This window comes from Mycetomoellerius zeteki, unplaced genomic scaffold (assembly GCF_001594055.1).
Source record: "Mycetomoellerius zeteki isolate Tzet28-1 unplaced genomic scaffold, Tzet1.0 scaffold46, whole genome shotgun sequence".
NCBI lineage: Eukaryota > Metazoa > Arthropoda > Insecta > Hymenoptera > Formicidae > Mycetomoellerius > Mycetomoellerius zeteki.
Window position 1 is genome coordinate 319,930 of NW_017257457.1, and position 22,963 is coordinate 342,892.

Genomic DNA, 22,963 nt, shown 5'->3' on the forward strand with positions numbered 1-22,963 from the left:
TATGTAATTTTATATAATTTTATATAATTATATATAAAATATTTTTTCCCGGGGAATTAATTGCATTCGCAATCTCGATTTGTTGTGTAATTATTGGAAAATGATTGGAAGTAAACGTCTAGCTTAAAAGGCATGCTATTAATGCTCAGAAAACGACTCCATGATATCTCTCTTTTGCAGATTGAGGTGTTTATTAAGGCAGTTACAACATGGGGAGATATCCGCTGAATTACTTCAACGAAACTTGCACTACGCAGCTCGCGTACTCGAAGCTGTTTTCATCGATGAGACCAAGTAAGTTTCTTTTCGAGTGAGAATTTCAAACCTCTCATGTACAAATGGAAAGCAACAGTCTTTGTACTAATCATAATCTGTAACTATTTCAAGTATTTCTGCTTTTTTGCAAAAATTTGCAGGCACTGACAGCATTTTATATAATGATCTCAATATCCTAAATCTTGCGTTTAATAATAAATCTCTTTTGTAGACAACATTGTCGATACCATAGTTGTTAAATATCTGACAAAAACGAGATTAACAATATAATATATTATTATATCAAATAATATAATTTATTAATGCGGTAGCATTGGATCAGACATGAACGAATATGTATAGTTGACTGCTTTCACATTTTACGTGATTAGTAATTGTCGATCGATTCGATTGTTTCACAAAACATGATGTTTGCAGCGGAGTTGACTGCGATTAACTATATTAATTATCGGTCTATTTTATTATTATGGAGTCATGACTTTTTTAACACGACACTATCCCTTCCCATTTGCTAGGTACAATTGAAATTCAATGTTTCATGACGATTTTGTAATGAAAATATTGAGAACTTTTCGTTTTTGCGATGCGTCGTGCCGGATGAAACTCACAACCCCTGTTCAATTATTGGACGATCAAAGATTCAGCTGACCATGAAGGACAAAGGCTATTTCCTATATACCCGTAAGGGATCAATCGTATAAAGCGTATAAGCGATAAACGTTCGAAAGCGACATTAGAGGGTCGATGTGTTTTCTAGCTTCGACAAATTGCATGTAACATTATTTACAACGATCCATTAGGATTCTTTCTTGGATCCCTACAGGATCCTTCCTGTAGATTCGCCTGAAAGGAATTAACGTCGACACCTCTTTAACTCATAGATCACTGATCTCGTAAATCAGGGGTTGTGAGTTCAATCCTCACAGGAGGCAAGTGAATTTTGGCTTCTAGTACAGTTTTACATGTTATTACAGCTCGTTTTACGCATTTCATAGAGTCTGAATTGAGCGCACTAAACCTATTACTTCTGATAATTTGTTTCGGACTTTTACATTATTTATACGGCCGAATCGCATGATTTTAAAATTTCTACAAATTTCCATGCTTAATAATTTCAATTAAGATGCGCGTTTTTATGCCTAAATCATATTTGTTTAAATAAACACAAAGTTTTTATTTCATTTTTCTAACTTTGCTTGAAAAATTTCTATCTATGATATGTCATTTGTTTTAAGTGTCGCGCATTGCACAAGATATGTGCGATATACTTATACATCAAATGCGTGATAATTGCACACAGCTGGCTACTTGCATCTTTATATACACCTCTCCGTCCCGAAGATTATGAAGAAAGATTCTTCGAGTTGAAGATTTCGAAACTGAAGCTAAATGCTTGATCTCTTTTCTAATTTTTTGCTCACGCAATTGTGTACAAATCGTGTACATACAACGGAAATGTGATTAGCTCGCTTACATATCCCGTATATCCTTTATTTTCAGCAACGATATTATGCAGTCATGAAGCACGACGCATCGAATAGTATCTTAATTTTATTCTAACTAGCTTTATTGCAACATATTCCTACTAGATTTATTGCAACGTGAAAGACAGGAATCGTCGATGAGAGCGCAGCAGTGCGATGCCGTAGCCGTAATATTTAAAAAACACAAGAAATGAAAAGAGAAAAAGAAAGTAAAAAAATTAAAAAACTGTAATTTTGTATTATTCTAATATTTTTTACACATGAACTAACAAACACTACCGCAGGGTGAGTTCAGGCGGGAATGAGTGCGCTCGGTCATCACGTAGGGGGGCGGGCCTGACGTCTTCATCCCTAGGGGGCGGCTTGGACCCAGACGGACCACAGGGCCACACGGTGGTAACCCAGAAACGGAAGCTTCGCACCCCCATATGGGCAAGGTTGCGAAACATTCACATTTCCAACCCTCTTTGCGATCCATGTTCGATTCCATACAACACGATCCTCTGATTCTTCTTCGTTTTCTATTTGCCCTATTTGTCGATTTTCCTATTGTCCGCATCGTATCCGTGCCGTCGACTCTTTGTCGTCCTCTTTTTCGAACGATAGATTCATGCTCGCGTTTGTCTTAAGAAGTTAGATGTTCTCTCTCTCGAGGACAAACGTTGGTAATCACGGCGGCGAGCGACAATCATGAATTTTGTCTATGTAATATAGATATTTGAGATAATTATCCTATAATATTTATAACATTTAAAATCAATGCACAACATAAGTGGCAAATTTTTAAATTCTTTTTGTATATTTACGTTATTTTTAACATCTAATTGATATTTTGTTTCTTTTAATCATTTAAAGCAATAGACGATCATTAGCGATATAGATGATAATTAATTAATAAAATTTTTATTACAAGCGTAAATAAAATTATACTACTCTGTTTCTATATATTATTACAAGTGATATTTTTAAGTAATTTTAAAATATTTGCAGATATCAAAGATTATTTAATTAGATATCAAAATACTGCAGTTAATACTGAATATTGATAGTGGACAAGAATTGTTAAACTTGGAAAAACGAACAGTTTATTATGATTCAATAATTAAATCTTTTGCTACTATAATCTATGGCGAATAAATCATAAAACTTTAAGAACATATCAAAGAACTAAAGCAAAAACAAGTTCAATATATACATATTTCATTATTTTCTGTAATAAAAATCTTCTATATTTGTTATTTCCAATATTTTATTTTACATGACATTTAATATTTTATATGACATTTTATTTGCTCTTTATCGATCGTTTTCAGTTAACCGCTGAATGTCTATCTGCCAATATTCATCACTGGCTTGAATTTTGTGCACGCGATTGACAACTAAGTAATCAGTGTCATGGAGAAGCGGCGATGATATTTTTAAGATATTACATTTCGAGCTATATCTTTTACAAATTAAATAAAAACAACAATCTTATCTTACATTTGCTTTTTTAAGCCGATATTTTAAGGTATTTTTTTGTGAAGAATTCAAGATGTCGCTCTCCTCTGTAAAAATGCCGATTATATACTAGAGCACTAATTGTAAGTAGAACGTGTTAACGTTCTTGATCTTTTAGTGAATAGTTCCTTCGAACGTTTCTAGATTAGTTGATGTTAGCTGTCAAAAATTGAAACGCATAAAATAGCTATGCGTTCTTTAATAATAAGCTTCTTTGTAGTCCAAGAACTTAAATTATTTTATATCTGATAGTCTCACAATATAAAATTCGCATGTTTATATAAATTGTTGTAAGTAGACGATTCTCTTAGACAATATTATTAAAGATTACACAGACATTCGTCAATTTTTTAGGATTATCAACATATATTATTACAGTATTATCAATACTTAATCAAAGAACTTTGCGTATGTTACATATGAATAAATATAGAGACAATTATATTTAACTGTTTTGCATTTTTACCACGAAAGTATTTACTACGAAAATATTTGTTTCGCGATATGTAATGAATAATTGGATACAATACAACAAGAAACATTAATCCTATAACCATAGTTATCGAATTATGTTTATCAATTTATTTATTTTCATTTCTGCATCTCATATACGATCGTTGAGTCTTGCTAAGAAGCTAAATCGATTGATCGACTATGAGGATTAAATGACATTTTTGAGCACAGCATGGAAATGTTTTTCTTGTCTTCTCTCTCTCTCTCTCTCTCTTTCTCTTTGTCTCTAGTCTACGTCTTTTCTAGATTCCTTCTAGGTGTAACCTGCTCAATTTGTCGGACATATCTGCCTGCCGTGCAACATGCATCGTTCTCACGATAATCGACCGTTTCCTACTGGCACTATTCTTGCCCGAGAAAAGTGCATGTATACATATATGTAGGACGTTTATCGCCGGGTGGTCCTCAAGCATCCCCTATAAATTTACCGCGTCGTGTGGTGTTTGTGTATATGTGGATATGTATAACTGTGTGCATATAAGATTCGCAAAAGCTGCGAGAATGATTACAAGGATGGCTACCTCGAAATGATCTTCAGCTAGAGAAACGTTACCGAAGAGCGAGCAAAAAAAGAAGGAATATTTTCAAATCATCCTACGCGCTGCTGGCATGCAGGGATGTTTGCTTGGATGTAGCAAGGCGTTTAGATCAATGTGAAACCTTTTAATGTGATACATGTTTTTCCTTCATATTTCATATTATAGAGATGCCGAGCGTATGGAATCAACCGTCACGAGTCGTCCAGGTATACACCGTAGGTTCGTTTCTCCTAAAATTTCCATTTTCGAGCGCGAGTTACGAAAATGCATACGAGGATACATTTTTTGCATTTTGCATTTTGAGCTTGGCGCCATCAAGCTCTTTTTGCATGAAAAATCTCTCGCTAACGCACACTCTAACTCTCATTATATACAACGACGCTTTCTTTGTATATGTATATATATGTACTACATATAGGGGTTCCAGGAACATATATTCTTTCATGTTATAAATATTATTGTAGGATAGGCTAAGATGATTATTTTGATGATCAATAAGAGAATATTGAAGTAGAGCAGAGTTTTTTTGAAATTAAAAAATTTTTATTAATTAAGCATCTCTAAAATCTAATAAATAAGGGAGATATTACATTGCAATTTTTTAAGCTTAACGCAGATTTACTTGATTAAATTTAAGATTTAATATATTAAAGATTTAAATATATGTATATACATTTAGATTTATTTAAATATATATTATTATATTATAGATATTATAGATACATTTTAATACATTAAAAATTATTAATGTACATTTTCCGCAAAGTAGTGTGTATGTATTAAGGGAAAATTCACTTGAAAGTTATGAAATTTATGAATAGAAAAACTTATTTGTATGTGTGTGTGTGTGTGTGTGTGTGTGTATTATGTATGTATTGTTTACATTGGCTCTGAAATTTTACATCTAACGCAATTTTTAGAATATGATGCGCATGCAAACACATGAAGCTTTTTTGCATATATCTAAAATCTATTATTTAGTTATTTAATACTTAGAATCTGAAATTTTAATTATTATAATATATTGATTGACTGTGTATACAATTATGATACATTTTATACATACGTAATTGTCTTTTTTATTTTTAACTACTTGTTATTATCATTTAGTAGCACCAATTAATCCAAATTTCTACACCTGATCACTGGCAATAATTTCTACAAGGTGTTCTGTGTTTTGTGTAATTCACACCCAAGATCAACATATACATCGAAAATGTACCTGTAAACAAAATCGTGATACATTTCACGTATTGTAGTATTATTGTTTACACCGTTATTGCAGTCGCATTAATGTTGGCACTGAGGAACACTTTCGAAATTATTTGGCAAAATAATTGACTTAATTGTTGTAGAGCTTTGCTCGAATCTATTACCAAATCACTGCTGCGATCTTTGCATCGAATCAGGTTTGAGACCAAGGAGACATAAAACATGCTTGAAAGATCATAGTGATTTATTTAAATTTTAATTTTTTTACACATCCTCATTCCCATCACATTCGCTTTTTTAACGCAATATTCCTCTCCAATTCGTATACTTATAACTCGCACACTTAACTTCCTCAGTGAAATGATAAAATTGTATAATGTATGATCTCTTAGTTAAAATATTTGCCGATATTTTAATACTAATTTAATTAGGGCGTTAATTTTAGGGAGTGAGTTAGGACTATATAATAAAATAGAATAGAATCTTGATACATTTAGAAAATTCGATATAAGATGGTTTATTTATGAAATAGTAAAAAAATACTCTTTAATAATATGTGTATTAGAAAATTTGCTCTTAAAATATTTGTTGTAACTCCAAATATACTTTATATTATATATGTATTACACTCTTATAGAGTGTTGTATGTACAATAGTAGAATATAGTAGAATATCGATTACTTTCCGGATGTATATCGCAATTTATTATAATTTGCTTTTATGATTCGCGAGCAATAAAAAATTATTTTATTGTATATACAGAATTGATTCATGAGACGTTACACGATGATCTTTTAAACAAATTACGTTTCTGGATATCTATCAATGCACGATATTGATAACGTAAAAAGAGCATAAATAGCTAGGTAGCGCAAATTATTGGGTTGGAGAAAAAGTTTTACGGAATTTTGTTAGCTCAAAATTATATACAGAATATATTTGTTGCGAAATTTTCGACTATCTAACATGAAAGCTTAAAGCTTAAAGCTTTTTCTTAAAAATTCGTTTTTAAAAAATGTTTTTACAACTTTTTGTTACCAAGTTACACACGAATTAATTAAAACTCGCATTCTGATTTTGATTGCTCATAACTCCGTTAAAAATCATCGTGCCGTAATTAATAAAACAGATTATTAATAATAAACAGAAACGTTGCTCTATTAAGTGTAATTGCCAATTTAAAAAAAAAATAAAGTATATGTGCATTTGAGTTAAAAATATGATATTACTGTCCTTTTTTTTCCATTGCGCAATGGTTGTAAGGATAGTAATATCACATTTTTAATTCAAATTTCTATATATTTTATATTTAAAAAATTAGCATAATACTATTCGATAGAGCAATGTTTCAACTGTCTTTAAGAACCTGTTTTTTTAATTGCAGTACGATTACTTTTAATGGAGTTATCAGCAATCAAAGTCGGAATGCTCCTTTTTACTCGCGAATAACTCAAGAACAAAAAATCGTAGAAACATTTTTAAAAAACGATTTTATAAAGAAAACTCCAAACTTTCACGATATAGATGGTTGAAAATTTTCGCAAATTTTGTTTGGCACGTCACAGACCCACAAAGTGAAAAGAAAAAAATTCCCTTTTTTTCAGCTCGTAGTTTTCTGTATATAAAAATTACAAAACTCACATAAATTCAAAAAAATATAGTAACCATTCGAAAGTAAAGAGTTCAAGCTTTAAAACCCTTTTTTAAAGTTTAAATTTGATCCTTTTTAACGAAGATATTGTATATATAATTTTGAGCTAACAAAATATCGCAGAACTTTTCCTCCAACCTAATATATTGAGTCGAATAACAATAAATCAAATTTAAGCCAATATGAAAGAGCATACATCAATCTTTTCTCCTCGTTTATAATGATATAGAACGAACCCAAATACGGATTTTAAACAAGTTAGTACAATGATTAATGATTTTTGAGAACACCGAGTATCTCGACTTGATACTCGATCGTGTGTAGCAAAGGTAGGCGTTTTATTCATGTCAAATGTATCAACGACGAACTGAGTTAGTTCGTCGCTGATCTATAACGTCACCTCCCATAATTTTCTCCTATAGACGACTAGCGGATGAAGATGACGAGCTGTCAGAGGTGCAGCCAGATGCGGTACCACCGGAAGTGCGCGAATGGCTAGCATCGACTTTCACTAGACAACTCGCCACCACTAGACGGAAAGCCGATGAGAAACCGAAATTCCGCTCGGTCGCTCATGCTATCAGGGCAGGCATATTCGTCGATCGAATCTATAGGAGAGTTACGAACACCGCTCTCATGCAATTTCCGCCAGAAGTCGTGAAAGTACTTAAGGTAATCTGTCGTGCAGCTGGAAAATATGCATAGCTCTCTCTTTATATGATGTGATTTAACAATAAATATATTATGGCGTAAACATAAATATTGCACTCAGAGAAATTTAGAATACACAACACACACATCTAGCTACTTACATACATTCTTTATACTGTAGAAATTTTAATTTATACATCTTCGTTTTCAATCAGAAATTATTTATCTATCAACTATCTTGACTATTAATCAACGAAAACAAAATTTTAAAGGATCAATCAGGATCAGTCAGGTTATTATTATATAAGATCGAGAATTCTTGAAATTTTAAATGTTCAAATTGTTTTCTTTATCGTTCAAGACTTTAGATGATTGGTCGTTCGATGTATTTTCTTTAAATGAGGCCGCTCTGGGGACGCCAGTGAAATACTTGGGCTATGACCTCCTCAATCGATATGGTATGATTCACAAGTTTAAAGTACCTCCTGCAGTTTTGGAGTGTTTTCTCGGAAGAGTTGAAGAGGGTTATTGCAGGCATCGAAACCCATACCACAACAACCTCCACGCTGCTGATGTTGCGCAAACGATGCATTACATCTTGTGTCAAACGGGTTTGATGGTAAGTATCTTTCTGAGAGAGAGAGGGGTGGAGGGCGGAAGGGGAAAATATGTATATAGTACTTTTATAACCTTACTTTATATTTATTTACTTACGATATAATTAAAGGACAATAAAGATGTTTCTTGATTATATAACAAGCTAGTAATTAATTAACTATTTATAGCGGGGCGCCGAGTGCTCACCGCTCAATGCGATTGATTCGCGATCTGCGGATCCGGGTTCGATCCCACTTGCGCCCCATATACGCGATTTTTCGCGTTCGCCCTTCGGATTCGGCGTTATAAATTGTAGGTCCCCTCGAGTGTTGACAAACTCTGTAAAAATTCTATTACTACCAAATTGAAAAACATAAGCAAGCTCCTGCCCCCGAAGGGGCTACAAAGCTAGAATTGATACGCATAGTACTGCCTCTTGCCTGTATGTATGCTTGTACGTTCTGTAAGGTAATAACGATGCAAAGGTGATAACGACAGGTAAATGTAGCTGTACATTTGTTATTTAATCTTTTTGTAAACTGAAGATGGCCTGACAGAAGGTCGAAACGTATGAATATTTAAATGTATCATCTATTGGTTCGTAACTCTTATTATTAGTTTATGTTTATTAATTAACTATACTAATTAATAATTTATTTTCATGAAAATTTTATTGAACTTCTCATTATTATTAGCATAGGGGAGAGTGATCTAAATCGGACCGTGTTCCAAATAAGACCTTTTTAATTTAAATGAATACGGTTAGCAGATTCACGTACTATTTATAATCTTGTTTAGCTATCTTTCTTATCGAAAAAAAGGAAAGAAATCATAGGTATAAGATAGAATAAAAAAAGAAGAGTTTTATCGGTTCGAATTGTTGATGAGTTTGATAAAAAGAAGAGATCTTCTCATCAATCCTTCTATTCAGTTTGAGTCTGCCATTTCTTTGATGATTCTTTGTTCGATGCATGATTCGATGTGCATTGTACGCGAGATAGCTTCAAGTTGATATTATTCGTTGCAGAATTGGTTGACCGATCTCGAGATTTTCGCTACCCTTGTGGCAGCGATTATTCATGATTACGAGCATACTGGGACCACAAACAATTTCCACGTAATGTCCGGTAGTGATACAGCGCTCCTATATAATGACCGAGCTGTGCTAGAAAATCATCACATCTCGGCTAGCTTTCGGTATATGCAAATTCTACTTTGCAATAGTTAATGTAGTCTCGAACAGTTTATAGTTTAATCGGATTTTAAGTAACCTTATCTTTAAAAATTGATTTGTACAAATATTAAAGTAAAATTTTTAATATCTTCAAAAATTTTGTAATATAGATTAACAATTAATTTTTTCTTTTCATTTTTCTTTCTTTTTTCAAAATCTTTTTTTTATTTAAATAGCTTAATTTTTTATAGAACAAAAGAATTATCATTATTTATAGTAAGATTATAATTAATATCTCATAAAATTGCATGTTTTAGGATACTCAGAGAAGATGATTGTAACATACTACAGAACTTGTCAAGAGAGGAATTTCGAGAATTTCGATCGCTTGTGATTGACATGGTTCTTGCCACCGACATGAGTTTTCACTTTCAACAGTTAAAAAATATGAAAAATTTATTAACTTTGGCAGAGCCAAGCGTAGATAAGAGCAAAGCCGTTAGCTTGGTCCTTCATTGTTGCGATATCTCGCATCCTGCCAAAAGATGGGATCTTCATAATAGGTGAAGTTTCATTGCTTAGAGAGATTATTAATATTTTTTCTCTTTTAATTTTGAGGAAATATAACTGCTAGAAATTATTATAGAGACAAAAAGAATAATTTTTACAAAGTTTTTACATACATTTTTAAAGCCAAGTAAAAAGATAAAAGAAAAATTGGAAAAAAGATTTCTTTATTAATTTATATTCTAATAAAAACAGAAACGAAGCGATATGTTAAAATGATAAATGGATAATATTTATAATTCTTAATTCATACAGATGGACGATGCAACTTCTTGAAGAGTTTTTCAGACAAGGTGATAAAGAGAGAGAACTTGGATTGCCATTTTCTCCTCTATGCGATCGCAATAATACGTTGGTAGCTGAATCTCAAATAGGATTCATAGAATTCATTGTCGAGCCTAGTATGCAAGTATGCAGTGACATGCTGGAAACCGTTCTCGCGCCGCTCAATGTCAAGGACACCACGGATGAACCCAACAATGGTAAAACTTTTAGCACACGCTATATATAGTATATACAGTACCCTCCATAAGGGGAACACCCTACGTTTTACAGGTTTGTAAATAATTATTTAATTGAAAAAAGACGAAATAAAAGTACATACGTTATTTATAATAACATGCTATTAAAATATGGAATTGTAATTAAAATGCGATTCATACGAAATCTGATTCTTTGGAATTATTTTACAATTTTTTAGTCTGAAATCAACTTGCGACTCAAACAGTTTACCACTTTTATAGAAACCGTTAAACTACAATTAAATGACCTGTGATGTGTATATATACAAGACGCAAGTACAATGTTGCAAAACAAGTGACAATATATAAACAATAGACTAAAGCGTGAAATTCAACCTTGAGCGCTCCGATGCTATGAAATGATTGTTCGACATATTTTCGGCATGTACAAGCTTATAGGTGTTCTAGATAAAAATGTTTATCGTCATTTAGACATCTTACGACGAATTTAAATCAAAAACATGTATAGATCGCTGTCGTGTAATGGTTTTCCTGTAAAACGTAGGGAGGGTACTGTATATATACAATATTTTCCTAAACTTATGGAGGGTACTGTATATATATATATATATATATAATATATGTACATGTATATATGTATACCATATTTGTAGTCATTCAAACTGCGCGCCGAATTAATTTTTCGGATTTATAAACGCAAACAAATTACTGTAGTAATATCACGATTTAAATTGATCGACAAGCTATGTTTATAATTTGATGCTCAAAAAGGCACCCTATTAGAAAGATGTTAATATGCTAAAAAAATGTAAATAAATTAGTTTAAAAGATGCTAAAAATTGCTAAAAATTTTAAACAAATGCGTTTTTGTTTGTCTTTAGTTAAAGGACATACACTTTGAATATCTAGCCTCCTTTAGCTGATAAATTAATGATAAAACTATGCTTTTGAACATCTCATAGTAGCTTCTATCGGAAAACATAGTAGTGATGCTAGAAATAGGCCCCAGTAATATGGAGAGGATGGTTGCGTGGCTGTATATATGTGCTTTCGCCCGAGGACATCAAATCTTAAAATACTTTTTACGACTATTTGCAAAATCAGTTCTTTTAGTCATCATATTGAATCAACCATTTTGAATTCTACAAATCCGAACGCGGATTCATGATTAGCGATCAAAAGCACCCCTGGTTACCGATTTTCATTAAAAATCAAGACAAATTTTTGAAAATTTCTATCATATTGGATCCGCCATTTTTTTATTTTGGAAATTTTATTACGGATTTTTCGTCTAAGGCCGGTATTCATAGTCGAGTCTTATTTTAAGACCGTCTTAAGGAATGTCTTAAGTCGCTAATGCGGCCCTCTGAGATTGGTTCATGACATCTTAAGACTGTACTTAAGCCGATCTTGAATATAAGATCTAACTATGAAGGCCTGAGACCCGGAGAACAATTGGATAACGATATTCGTAAAAATCGAACGTATTTTGATTCATCTAACTGTAAATAACTGTTTTTCGAAATTTTTTTTCTATGTATTCATTAACAGTTATCCAATAATAATGTTGTAGGTTCGGGAGGAGAAAATAGAAGGTTCAAAATTGGCAAACCTTGGATTTCCTGTCTTGCAGAGAATAAAAAAATCTGGAAGGAGCAAGCAGTCCGAGGTATGTTATAAATGTTATCACAATTAAATTGAGATTATTTAATCAGTTGTAATCTTAGAGTTAATCATTTTTAACAAAGACTTTTTAACATAATTATGAAAATTTTATTTATACTTTAGCATTATACATGCAGTTCATTTGACTAATAATTTCTTATTAATAAGATTTTTAATAATAAGAAATATAACGGATTAATATTTTATCTATAGATGCAGAAATCAAAGCACAAAAAGAACAAGAACAAAAGGCTAGCATTAATCGCGAAGAGGGTGGGGGAGCACAAGCTGCGGCCGAAGAATGAAAGATACACCGGACAATTGTATTTTTTAAGAGTCTCTGCAACTTTAGGTTACGAGGAAGTTTGTGATCACATTAGATGGCATCTATCATAAATTTACGAACTTCTTATTACGCTTACAAATGATAGCCAAGCGTCATTCTGTAGTACAAATAGATACACGGATATTAGATGAGTGATCATGGCGATGTACACAAAATATGTAGAGAAATACTTTGTTTGGATTGACACCAAAGACTCCAATTATGTATTTATCCCGCTATTTCTGCAGAATATTCACATAATATATCTTAACTGATTGTTTTCTACAGTTTCATATGTAATATTACTTGATCTCATTACATTAGTTACAGTGCTCCTCAAGATAATCGTCGCTATCGCAATTAGATTAGATTCGCATAATGTCTTGCTAATTTTAAAGGCTCCTTAAGAACTATTTTTGTGAAAGTTCTAATTTTTAAGTAAGATATTTTTATCAATGATTTAATATCATTTTAAATTGTTTAAATAAATACAAATAAGTAAATGTGTGGTAATATGATATGTATACGGTAGAAAAATTGATAAAAGAACAACATAAATTATAAATCCTGAATTATGTTGCAATTATTTTGCACAAGTAGAATGTGAATTATTCGTACCCTTTTACTGTTTTTAATTATACAGGGCAAGAATTGATATATAATAATAGAATCTAAAGTTACGAGTATGTATTGCAGAAGGCGTACACTTTTTAAAAAGAATGAGCATTTTCAAAACACAAGCATGCATTGAGTGTTAAATGAGAAAAACTTATTCATAACTGTGTGCTGATATCAATAAATTTAAGGATTCTATTCCATTTGTTAGAAGACTATTTCAAATCGTATTTACTTTCTTTCGACGCTATGTAAGTAAATGTTATTTAATCAATCGAGTTAGATTTGCTGTCCGGTTTCTTGATATCGAATGATGTAATTAAATCGTAATCTTCTAAAGAGCAAAAATATACTTAAATTATTTTAGGAATCTAAATAGTAATCAATATTTTTTTTCAAAACTTAAAGAAAATTTAATGGCACAAGTTGCAGTGTATGGAATGTTTGACATGTATAATGCATGGTGTAACTCCTTTATTACACCATGGTATAACGTTACAATCGTAATTCATAATGGCTATCTTCTTTTACTTCTATTTATATTATATGTATATATTTTTTAACCAATATTATAATCGACGGTGATTATATAAGATTTATTTATTTTAGATAAGAATCTCAGAACGTAGCAGTTTTTTTTGTGCTATTTACTAATATATACCACACAAGAACATGAATATTACACAAGGTATTGAATTTTTCTTATAACTTATTTTATTTATTTTTATAAACAAAAAAAAGATTCTTTGCGTATAATCGAGGTCTGAGGTTTTCAATCCGATCTTTGCAAATGTAGAGTGCAAAATATTGTTTATGGCAGACTTGGAGACTTGGAAGCGTCGATTTCTCTCACATGTTTATTAATTATTCGCTGCGAAAAGAGGAGCAAAGTATTCTTGTACATTTGTTAGATGTATACACGTACTGGTTCAGCTTTAATGTATGTGTATCTAATGTATAAAGAAAAACAAATAACAAGGTATGGCTAGTATTTTATCAATGTACACGTATGATATATTCCGTATATATGTACATATTATACGTATGTATTATGTATATATACAAAAGAAAGAAAAAGGAAAGATTATTTTGTTGAACTCCTTGCGATATCGCGATTGTAGAATGTACATGTTAGCGCATATTAGCAGCGCACACGTCTGTATTTAAGTTTGTAATTAACATATCCATAAACGAGTATGCATTATAAAACGCATAAATCTTGATATAATGACGATACAATTGCCATTGTATCAATGCGTCATTATCATCCTATGTTTTACGCGTAAAGGAATCGGAGACTTCGGTGCAATAAAAGATTGATAATTCTTTATCTCTTTTTTTACTTCTTATTGAACAGAGAAAATGTTGCTGCTATTGCAGACTTTATTTCACGATTTATTAATGTGTATAAATACATTATTTTTAGCACATTCGCACGTTATTTATAAGAAATATTGTCTAATATGTACACGTTGGTTTTAATGAAGTTTTCATTACTAAGAGTACAAAATGCCCATTTTATTGGCAATCGTCAATATTTGATAGGAAAAATTGAAATGTTTATAGAAAACTGATAAAAGTAAAAAAATATGAAGAAATTACACTGTCCAACATCATTATTCAATACAAGTGTGAATAGTCATTTCCAAAGAGATAAAACAACAATTTTGAGGATTTTTATAACATTTATATCGCAATCAGCACACAATATTAAAAAAATATTTTCAAAATTTTTTTAATATTTTTACATTAAATGAGTATTTAAAAAATGTTTTGAAAACATTGTTTGCTGATTGGGATATAACATTGGCAAAATTTTTTTTCTCAATTTCGTTAATGTTATGCGAAAGTACCAGTTTTTAACTTTAAAATGAATTTTATTTTGTTTTCGAGATATAGCAATTTAAAAATAGCTCTTTTTCCATGAAATATGTAATAAAAATATAATTAAAAAAACATTTTATTCCATGTTAATACTGGCATTATGTGAAAAGTAAATGCTTTTGTACTTGTACATAATACAATCGCATTATACTAAATAAAAAACGAATATGAAATTGATAAATACAATATGGCAGGAATATAATCTTCTTTATTTGATAATCATCCTGCCATTATATTTTGTTAAAATTTTATATTTTTTCTTAACTTACAGGTACAAAAGCACTTACTTTCCACATAATGCAATGGATGGAGTAATAAGCCTTTTCCATGTATTACATAAAAAGAGAAGAGAATTATTTTCAAATTGCTATATCTTGAAAACAAAATATTATATCGAAATGAAGTAAAATTCATTTTAAAGTTAAAAGATGATATTTTCACATAACATTAACGAAATTTAGAAAAATAGTCTTTATCAATGCTATATAACGTCATAAAAATCTTCAAAGTTATCGTTTATCTCTTTAATGCCTTTTTTCTTAAAATTGCGATGATAGCCAAATTTGGACAACAGATTCGTGTTCCGCAAGCAAAAATACATCGGAAATGATTATTCACACTCATGTGGCAAAATTATGTTGGATATTATAATTTTTTCATGTTTTCAGAGGTTGCAAAGGATTCGCGAGTTAGCGCCGTGTCGTAATCCATTGTTAATACCAACGTTTTGTGAATCTTGCCGTTCATTTCATCATTATTTTTCATATTTTTTTCAATTTTCATCAATTTTCCATAAATATTTCTATTTTTCCTATTAAATATTAACGATTGCCGATAAAATCGTTATTCATCATTTGCAAGACTTTTAGTTATAGAAATTTCATCAAAATTAGTGTATATATTGGGTAGTGTTCCTTATTAGTAATTTGTGCTATATTAATTAACTTGTAATAAAAAATTAGTAATTTACCTTCTTCCTAATCGTTATATTATGGACAAGAGAACGTTCAATTTATTCTAATTTGCTTATTAAATTTATAACAAATGATAAAAGAAATGAAAGTATTTACCGAAATTGAATCCGATTCTGTGTACGTGGCAATAATTTGATATAAGACTCTATAAAAAATGTGTTGTATCGGGTATTTCAGACCACTCGCATTATATCGCCCGCGCGCGAACGAGTGTGTATCCAAATATGTACGTATACACACATACACACATATACATACTAGAGCTCGGAATACTTGAGTACCTGAGTACCCGCCCGCCCGCTCCGTTATCCGTACATACAAATCTGGACCGGTTCCGCGAGTACCCGCTAATTCGGATACCGGCAGAACTGTGTGCGATATATGAGTACTCGAAGAATCGTGAGCGATACGGGTATCCATTTCGATGCGAGTATCCGCTGTATGCTACAAATATTTGCGTGTGATTTTGTCAGTTTTAAAGATATATGTTTTACAATTGTTTGTAGTGATTTTCATTCCGTTTGTAATTAAATATTCCGGAACTAAACTTTTTCGTTTTCGCATTATGGATGTTACATATTAATTAAACACGTTTCCAAATTTAATTTGCTTTGCAGGCACTGTACATCCTTAATTAAAACTGTTTAACTACAAAATAAAAATTAATAATAAATTAATAAAAATAAATAAACAATTCTAAAACGTCTTTAAAATTGACAAAATTATACACCGGTATCTGTAGCATATATCCGCATCGAAACGGGCACTCATATCGCCCACGATTCCGCGAGTACCTATATCGCAGACTGTTCCGCGAGTACTTGCATCATACGCGGTTCTGCGGGTATCCGAATTAGCGGGTACTCGCGGAACCGATCCAAAGCCCTACCCAGTGAGAAATGGCAATTATGCAAAATTTAAATCGATGTCGATTCGACGTCGAAATCATTAAATTGACATAGATTCAACATCGATTTCGTTGTCATTTCTCATTGGGTATGCACGGGTAACGGATCTGCGGGAAGTTACCCGAATTTTAAATTACCCGATTCTTTTTCCGAGCTCTAATATACACTTATATTAATATATAGATTATATTAATATATAGATGTATAGAATAATCTCACTATTTCGAGATTGAACATATCCGTCCTGTATTTATTTAATTTCCCTCATTTAAGAATTATTACTATGAAGCAGATGTTTCATGCTATTAACACAATATAATAGATAATATTTATCCTCTTCTTATCATCTTGTAATGTAGTCTGATCAAATCAGCTAAATCAAAAATTTAGCATAGATATTACAGCTCGAAAACTGAGCAAATTCAAAAAAATTAATTACTGTGCTCAACTAAATCTTGTTTTAAATTCAATTTCTTTGATATTATTTGGACACTTTTATGCAAAATTTAAATAAGCAAAATATTTTCTACTCAAAGCGTTTACTTTATTTCTTATTGCAAGGATACAAATAATACACGTTGTATATTATTGTAAGTACACATTGTAAAATTGATTTAATTGTTTCACAAAATCAGACTTTAATCGAGGGCTGTGCGCCGGTCGTGTATAAATTTTTTTCTGCAGCGGACGAGGGGCCAAAACGCGCGATAGAATTAAAATACATTGAAACCAGATTGCATCAAAAGAATTATTGACCAGTCACGTAAATAAAATTAATCGGTCACAGCGTAAAGACGTTAATTGGATTCGCGTGGCACTCGTCGCTCTTAATAATTAGAGTAACGAAATGCATTAATTGCTAGACGTTATAACTCGAAAGATCATAGATTAAATCTGTTTTACGTTAGACACACACGTTTATTCACGTGACTTGGTCATTTCATCGTCTAGAAACTTTTAACTTTAAACTTAATACTGGCCTTTCCTTGTACGATATGTGCGATAATACAAGATAATTTAAACCACACATAAGAAAGGAGAGAGAGAAAGAATAAATAAAACAACGCTGACATTTAACGGTGTCGCAAGCACGTTATTACGCTTGAGATGAAGCACTTTCCAAATATGTTTGGTATAAGCAAATGATTAGTTATAATCGGATAGTTCGACAAGACGAGCGAGAATTTTGCAATATCGCTCGGGGTGACAAAGGCGGTTCAATAATACTCGACCAATACTATTAACTTTTAAGATAAAAATGCACACGTAAATCTTCTTTCTTTTCTTAAGTCAATCTTTACTTCTCTCAAATTAGTACGTCCATATACTATTTATAAATCCTATTATTCTTGATTATAATTATTATAAATCTCAGAACGATGCGTTCGTGCCATTACATTGATGCTAATCGTTTCCAAATGTGTCATCGCGGATATGATTGTATGTTCATTCTCGGTTTATTTCCCGGCACAATTTACAAGAGTGTGTACATAACCAGCAACTTCAGCACCATGTCCGTTCGATGTGATGTAATGAAATGTAAACGTATAACGAGAGATATATTAATATATTACACAAAGATACGTGTATAATTAGCATTGTACTCTGCGTAACTTTACAAAGAAATAAAAATACTCGATTACTTAAATATTATCGATTTAATTCGAGTAACATATACATAAGAAGGTAGAATAAAGTGATTTTTTTAATCAACCTTTTATAATTTATTAAATCTAATTATTACACACACATAGAAGCGAAAATCAACTTAATCCTACAAGGAGTCTATAACGAAGAATTTTTTTCAATTAACTTAGCTTATAACTTTTCAAATACGGTTTAACAGAAGCTCTAATTGTAATTAATCGATATCAAAATTACAATGCAGCTTGTTAATTAGTTTGCATTCTTTTCGATCTTTTATAATGAAAAAAATATGTTAACACAATTGTTAAAAAATTTATGTGACAAAAATTTTTTATTTTTTCCATCTCATTTGTTTTTTTTATTGCAAGAATTTCATATTGCAAGAATTTTTATTGCAAGAATAAAAAATGAGAATTTCTTTTGATTTTATTTATTTTATAAGAAGATGTGACTGCTAAAAAAGTTTCATTTTAAATGTGCACTGTACATATTACTCTGTCATAAACCGTTTATTATTCTCTGAAGTAAATACAGCTTCGTGTATATATTGTCAGTATAACTTCCGACATCTGAAATGAATAAACTGTAGTTGAATGCGTATTTGACATAATAAAAACTACGCGTTTCGCGGGTTATCTTCGTGTCCAAATCCATTCTTGGAATGCCCACGTTTCGTTTGCAATTGACTTCATCAGGGCGAGGAGCAGTCTGATACTGAGCTGTTCCTCTTAGGGGCTGGGGCTTCGGGGTGTTCCCTTTATATTACGCTGTTTTTTGGAATGGGGAGAAGAGAGCGGGGATGTGGGACGAAGGTGGAAATCGGTCGATCTTCAATGACCGGGAGAATGGTCTTCCATATTTTACTTATGTTGTAGCCATTATCTCTATTTAGATTATTAGGGTATTTTTGTATCTCTATAGCCTCTATATTTTCTTAAAAAGTATGATGTAATGTTGGCTATTGTGGTCGTTTTATCAAATAATATTTGATGTCCTGTCTCGATGTTGTGTTTTGATAATGCCGACTGCGCGGCATATTTTAGCCTGACATCACGTTGATATTATCCGTAGGTTGATCATTCTCCCGGTTTCCCCAATGTATACTTCTCTACAGGAACAAGGTATTTTATATACTCCTGCAGAGCTGAGTGGAGGTCATTAATCTTTAGGATTTCTCAAGATTTTCTATCTTTTTGGGTGGTTTAAAGATGGTTCTCAAGATTTCCTATCCTTTTGGGTGGTTTAAAGATGATTCTGACATTGTGTCTGTTTAATATTTTGCCGATCCGATCTGTTGTTCCTTTGACATATGGGAGAATGGATTAGCGTGTTCAGTGAATACACTTAATATTCGAATAAATGAATAAAAAATGATTGAAAATACTCATTCGAATACGCATTTTTTTTATTCATCAAGAAACGAGAATAAATACTTTTTCATTTCATTTGAATGAATATTTTTTGAATATGATTACGAATATTTTCGTTTCGTATTCACTTTTACTCTATATCTGCACATAGCCCGTAAGCCTACAAGAGAAAACAGAAATCTATAAAAACAATGGCTACGTTTACACGTTTTTGTTTAACTTATAGATTAAACAAAGACATTTTTTATTGGGAATAAATAATATATCTCGGAATTTAATGTCCTTAGATCATAATGGACGCGCTCAAGATATCTTATAAAGTGTTTATAACATTCTGTGATGTAACCGGAATTATATCGGAATATGTATGGCGCTCTATCAAATAAATATTTATAAATAAAAAAATGTATTGCTTTCTAAAATATTTTTCAAAATTTCTAAGTTTCCTTTATAAAATCTGAATACTTCAATGACAAAAATAAATAAAATTCATTTTTTTTACTTAAAATCATCAAAGTGCCGGTTATAGTTAACGGATAACGATTGCGCGCGTTTATTGCAGCTCTTTTTCAGTTTATATTTTGTTTGAATGAATATGAATACTCGTTAAATATTCATAGTTTTTTGTCAATAAATATTTTTTGAAAAGCCAAAATTTTGAATGAATATATGATTACATTTCTTTTATGTGAAAATTTTGAATAAATACAATTTGGAGCTCAATTACAAATTTTTGTATTCATCGGGCACACTAGAATGGATAGGATCCTTTTGTTTAGTTGTGTGTCAGAGGCCGTTGTCTTGTTTGTATGTTCATTAATTATTCATATGCAGCTATCATGCTATATTCTAACTTGGAGATGGAAGATAACAAAACCAAGAACAATATTCTAAACAGGAATGTACATTTATTTTTTCCATCTACTTTCATTTCCATATTTTTCGATTTTACACACATATATCTTTAATGCGATAAAAAAAAGAAATAATTATACAATATATATACTATCAATACGACAGAGTTTATTATCGACTATATGTTGTCACATGAAAGAAGGAAAAAACTCTATTACTAGCTATTTCTTCGTATACTTCGTCGCGTAGAAATTATGAGGGTAGAAAGATGTCTACACGATAAAATGCGAAATATAAGAATGTATTATGTGTTTTAAGGATATATATCGAACGTTTCGTCTAAGAACCTAAAGATGGACGCTCCTCTGAAACTCGTCGTTTGCGGTTCGATCGCAAGAATTAAAATAGCTCGAATGTTCTCCCAGGCCTCGAGGGTTCCGTCATCGACTGTCCTTGGTCGCTCTGATCGTTTTGCATTGATAGCTGCATCAATTTGCCAGCCAGTGCAGGATTCGTCTGCATCAGCCGGAGTATCCCATCCGCAGACGCGCTGCAATCAAGTTATTTCGCGTCCAATAAAACTTTTTGCGATTTTGACAATGGTGCGTCGAAAATCAACGATCGACTAAATCCCAACTGATTTAATCGACAATCGTTTCAAATGGCAGATTTTTTAAATATAGCACATAATTATATTCATTGTCGATCTTGTTTTCTCAACGAATTCAACAACTAATATATAATTAATTTTATATTAATGTAATTTCATATTAACAATTTTATATTATATTTATGAAATATTGTAGACTCTTTTTGATAAATTACTTTAATTATCGATTGAATTAATCGCAGTTTGATGATCCTAAATTGAATAAAAATTCTCTCAGATCGACGCTCTCATTTCTTTTTTTAACTCTTTCGAAATGTATATGTGTATTTCCAATTCATATCCAATGAGTTCTGAAACTTCGTTTGTTGCGAAAATATACGAGAATTTAATCCGACGCGAGACGCTTCCAATATTTGATCTTTTTTTTACTGTATCACTTGCAAAATCAGTTGATTGAGATACTTACATACGCGGGAGGCTCCTCAGAATAGACAACAAGTCTCTCTCGCGTTCATTAACATCTGATGGAGTTTCCGCGGGACCGTCTCTCTTCCCGAATCCGATCGCCGTGGAGATGTATTCCGGTTTGAAGCCGCGGATCTCTCTCAGCTTCGTCCGGTGTTTAAAGAAATGAGGGTATTTGCTACCCTTAGTCGCGGTCGCTACAACGAAGGACCCCGCGACAAACACCAACGCGATCGCTAACGCCATCCGCATGGTTTTCTGAAGCAAAAAAAGAGATACAACAAACGCGATAATGAACGTTCACAGTATATAATTATATTTATATTTTTTAATTACAGTCTTCCATTGTGTGGAAGTTTGCATTCGTCATAAATACGTTTCGATGAAGCGACAACACATTTCTTAATTCTTACAAAATATGAACTTCTTACGAGACCTTGCCAAAATGTCGGAACACTTGCGTATTGATCTACACAGACATCGTTATTACGCAGATAATCATATTTTATTAATTAGAATTTATATACTTACTGCGATACCACAGAAATCAATTAAGACGCACGATATTTAGATATATTTTATTTAATTTGCATAAATTCTAAAGTTTACCAATATATACTAGTAGAAGTAAAATTATAACTTCTGTTTTCGCTTGGGACATCCTATTAGAAACCAAAGCACCAAATGTATTAAATTATTGATAACAAAACGAGATAGATTATATTACGTCAGGTAAATAAAAGGGGTTGATTATGTATCTTGAAACGAGATGAAAATGGCAAAAGTGAGCAAATTTGCTAGGATATTTATAATTTTATTGGTAAACACATAGTAAATTTACTTACTTTTGTAATTTTCATTTCGTTTCAATATACATAATCAACTTCCAGATGTGTGAAATAATAATTTTTTAAATGACTTCCAGGTCATAAAATATTCAAGTTTCAACACGAAATGGTTTTTATAGATTTTTCAACATAATTTTTTCGTGCAATTTTA

At 31.5% G+C, this 22,963-nt stretch overlaps 2 protein-coding genes across 6 annotated transcripts in view; one reads left to right on the plus strand and one right to left on the minus strand.

The window, feature by feature from the left end:
• LOC108726988 (calcium/calmodulin-dependent 3',5'-cyclic nucleotide phosphodiesterase 1A) overlaps positions 1-13,033 on the plus strand; it is an 85,858-nt gene extending 72,825 nt beyond the window's left edge. For 3 of the 4 annotated variants that reach the window (XM_018454858.1, XM_018454859.1, XM_018454857.1), the window contains 9 exons: positions 181-294; positions 2,045-2,197; positions 7,598-7,847; positions 8,188-8,445; positions 9,451-9,620; positions 9,915-10,160; positions 10,420-10,646; positions 12,220-12,315; positions 12,525-13,033. In XM_018454858.1, the coding sequence (XP_018310360.1) occupies positions 181-294; positions 2,045-2,197; positions 7,598-7,847; positions 8,188-8,445; positions 9,451-9,620; positions 9,915-10,160; positions 10,420-10,646; positions 12,220-12,315; positions 12,525-12,616 (1,606 nt within the window). In that variant the 3' untranslated portion in view covers positions 12,617-13,033. The remainder of the gene's footprint in view (positions 1-180; positions 295-2,044; positions 2,198-7,597; positions 7,848-8,187; positions 8,446-9,450; positions 9,621-9,914; positions 10,161-10,419; positions 10,647-12,219; positions 12,316-12,524) is intronic. The other variant, XM_018454860.1, reaches the window with a different exon arrangement.
• Positions 13,034-21,082: 8,049 nt separating this feature from the next.
• On the minus strand, positions 21,083-22,564 carry LOC108726986 (allatotropin). 2 transcript variants are annotated; one of them, XM_018454854.1, is made up of 4 exons: positions 22,496-22,506; positions 22,301-22,433; positions 21,966-22,222; positions 21,083-21,439 (listed from the first exon to the last, which is right to left on the minus strand). In XM_018454854.1, the coding sequence occupies exons 2-4, from the start codon at positions 22,325-22,327 to the stop codon at positions 21,289-21,291; spliced, it is 435 nt and encodes a 144-aa protein (XP_018310356.1). In that variant the 5' UTR covers positions 22,328-22,433; positions 22,496-22,506; the 3' UTR covers positions 21,083-21,288. The 2 variants fall into 2 exon arrangements, with proteins under 2 accessions (XP_018310356.1, XP_018310357.1); XM_018454855.1 differs by lacking the exon at positions 22,301-22,433 and having other exon boundaries at positions 22,492-22,564.
• Between the last annotated feature and the right edge of the window lie 399 nt (positions 22,565-22,963).

Coding starts and splice junctions, on each gene's coding strand:
- LOC108726986 (XM_018454854.1), bottom strand. CDS start 22,327: ATGCAAACTTCCACACAATGGAAGACT. Junction 22,223..22,300: donor CTTCCACACAATGGAAGACT/GTAATTAAAAAA, acceptor TTTTTGCTTCAG/AAAACCATGCGGATGGCGTT. Junction 21,440..21,965: donor CTGAGGAGCCTCCCGCGTAT/GTAAGTATCTCA, acceptor ACTTGATTGCAG/CGCGTCTGCGGATGGGATAC.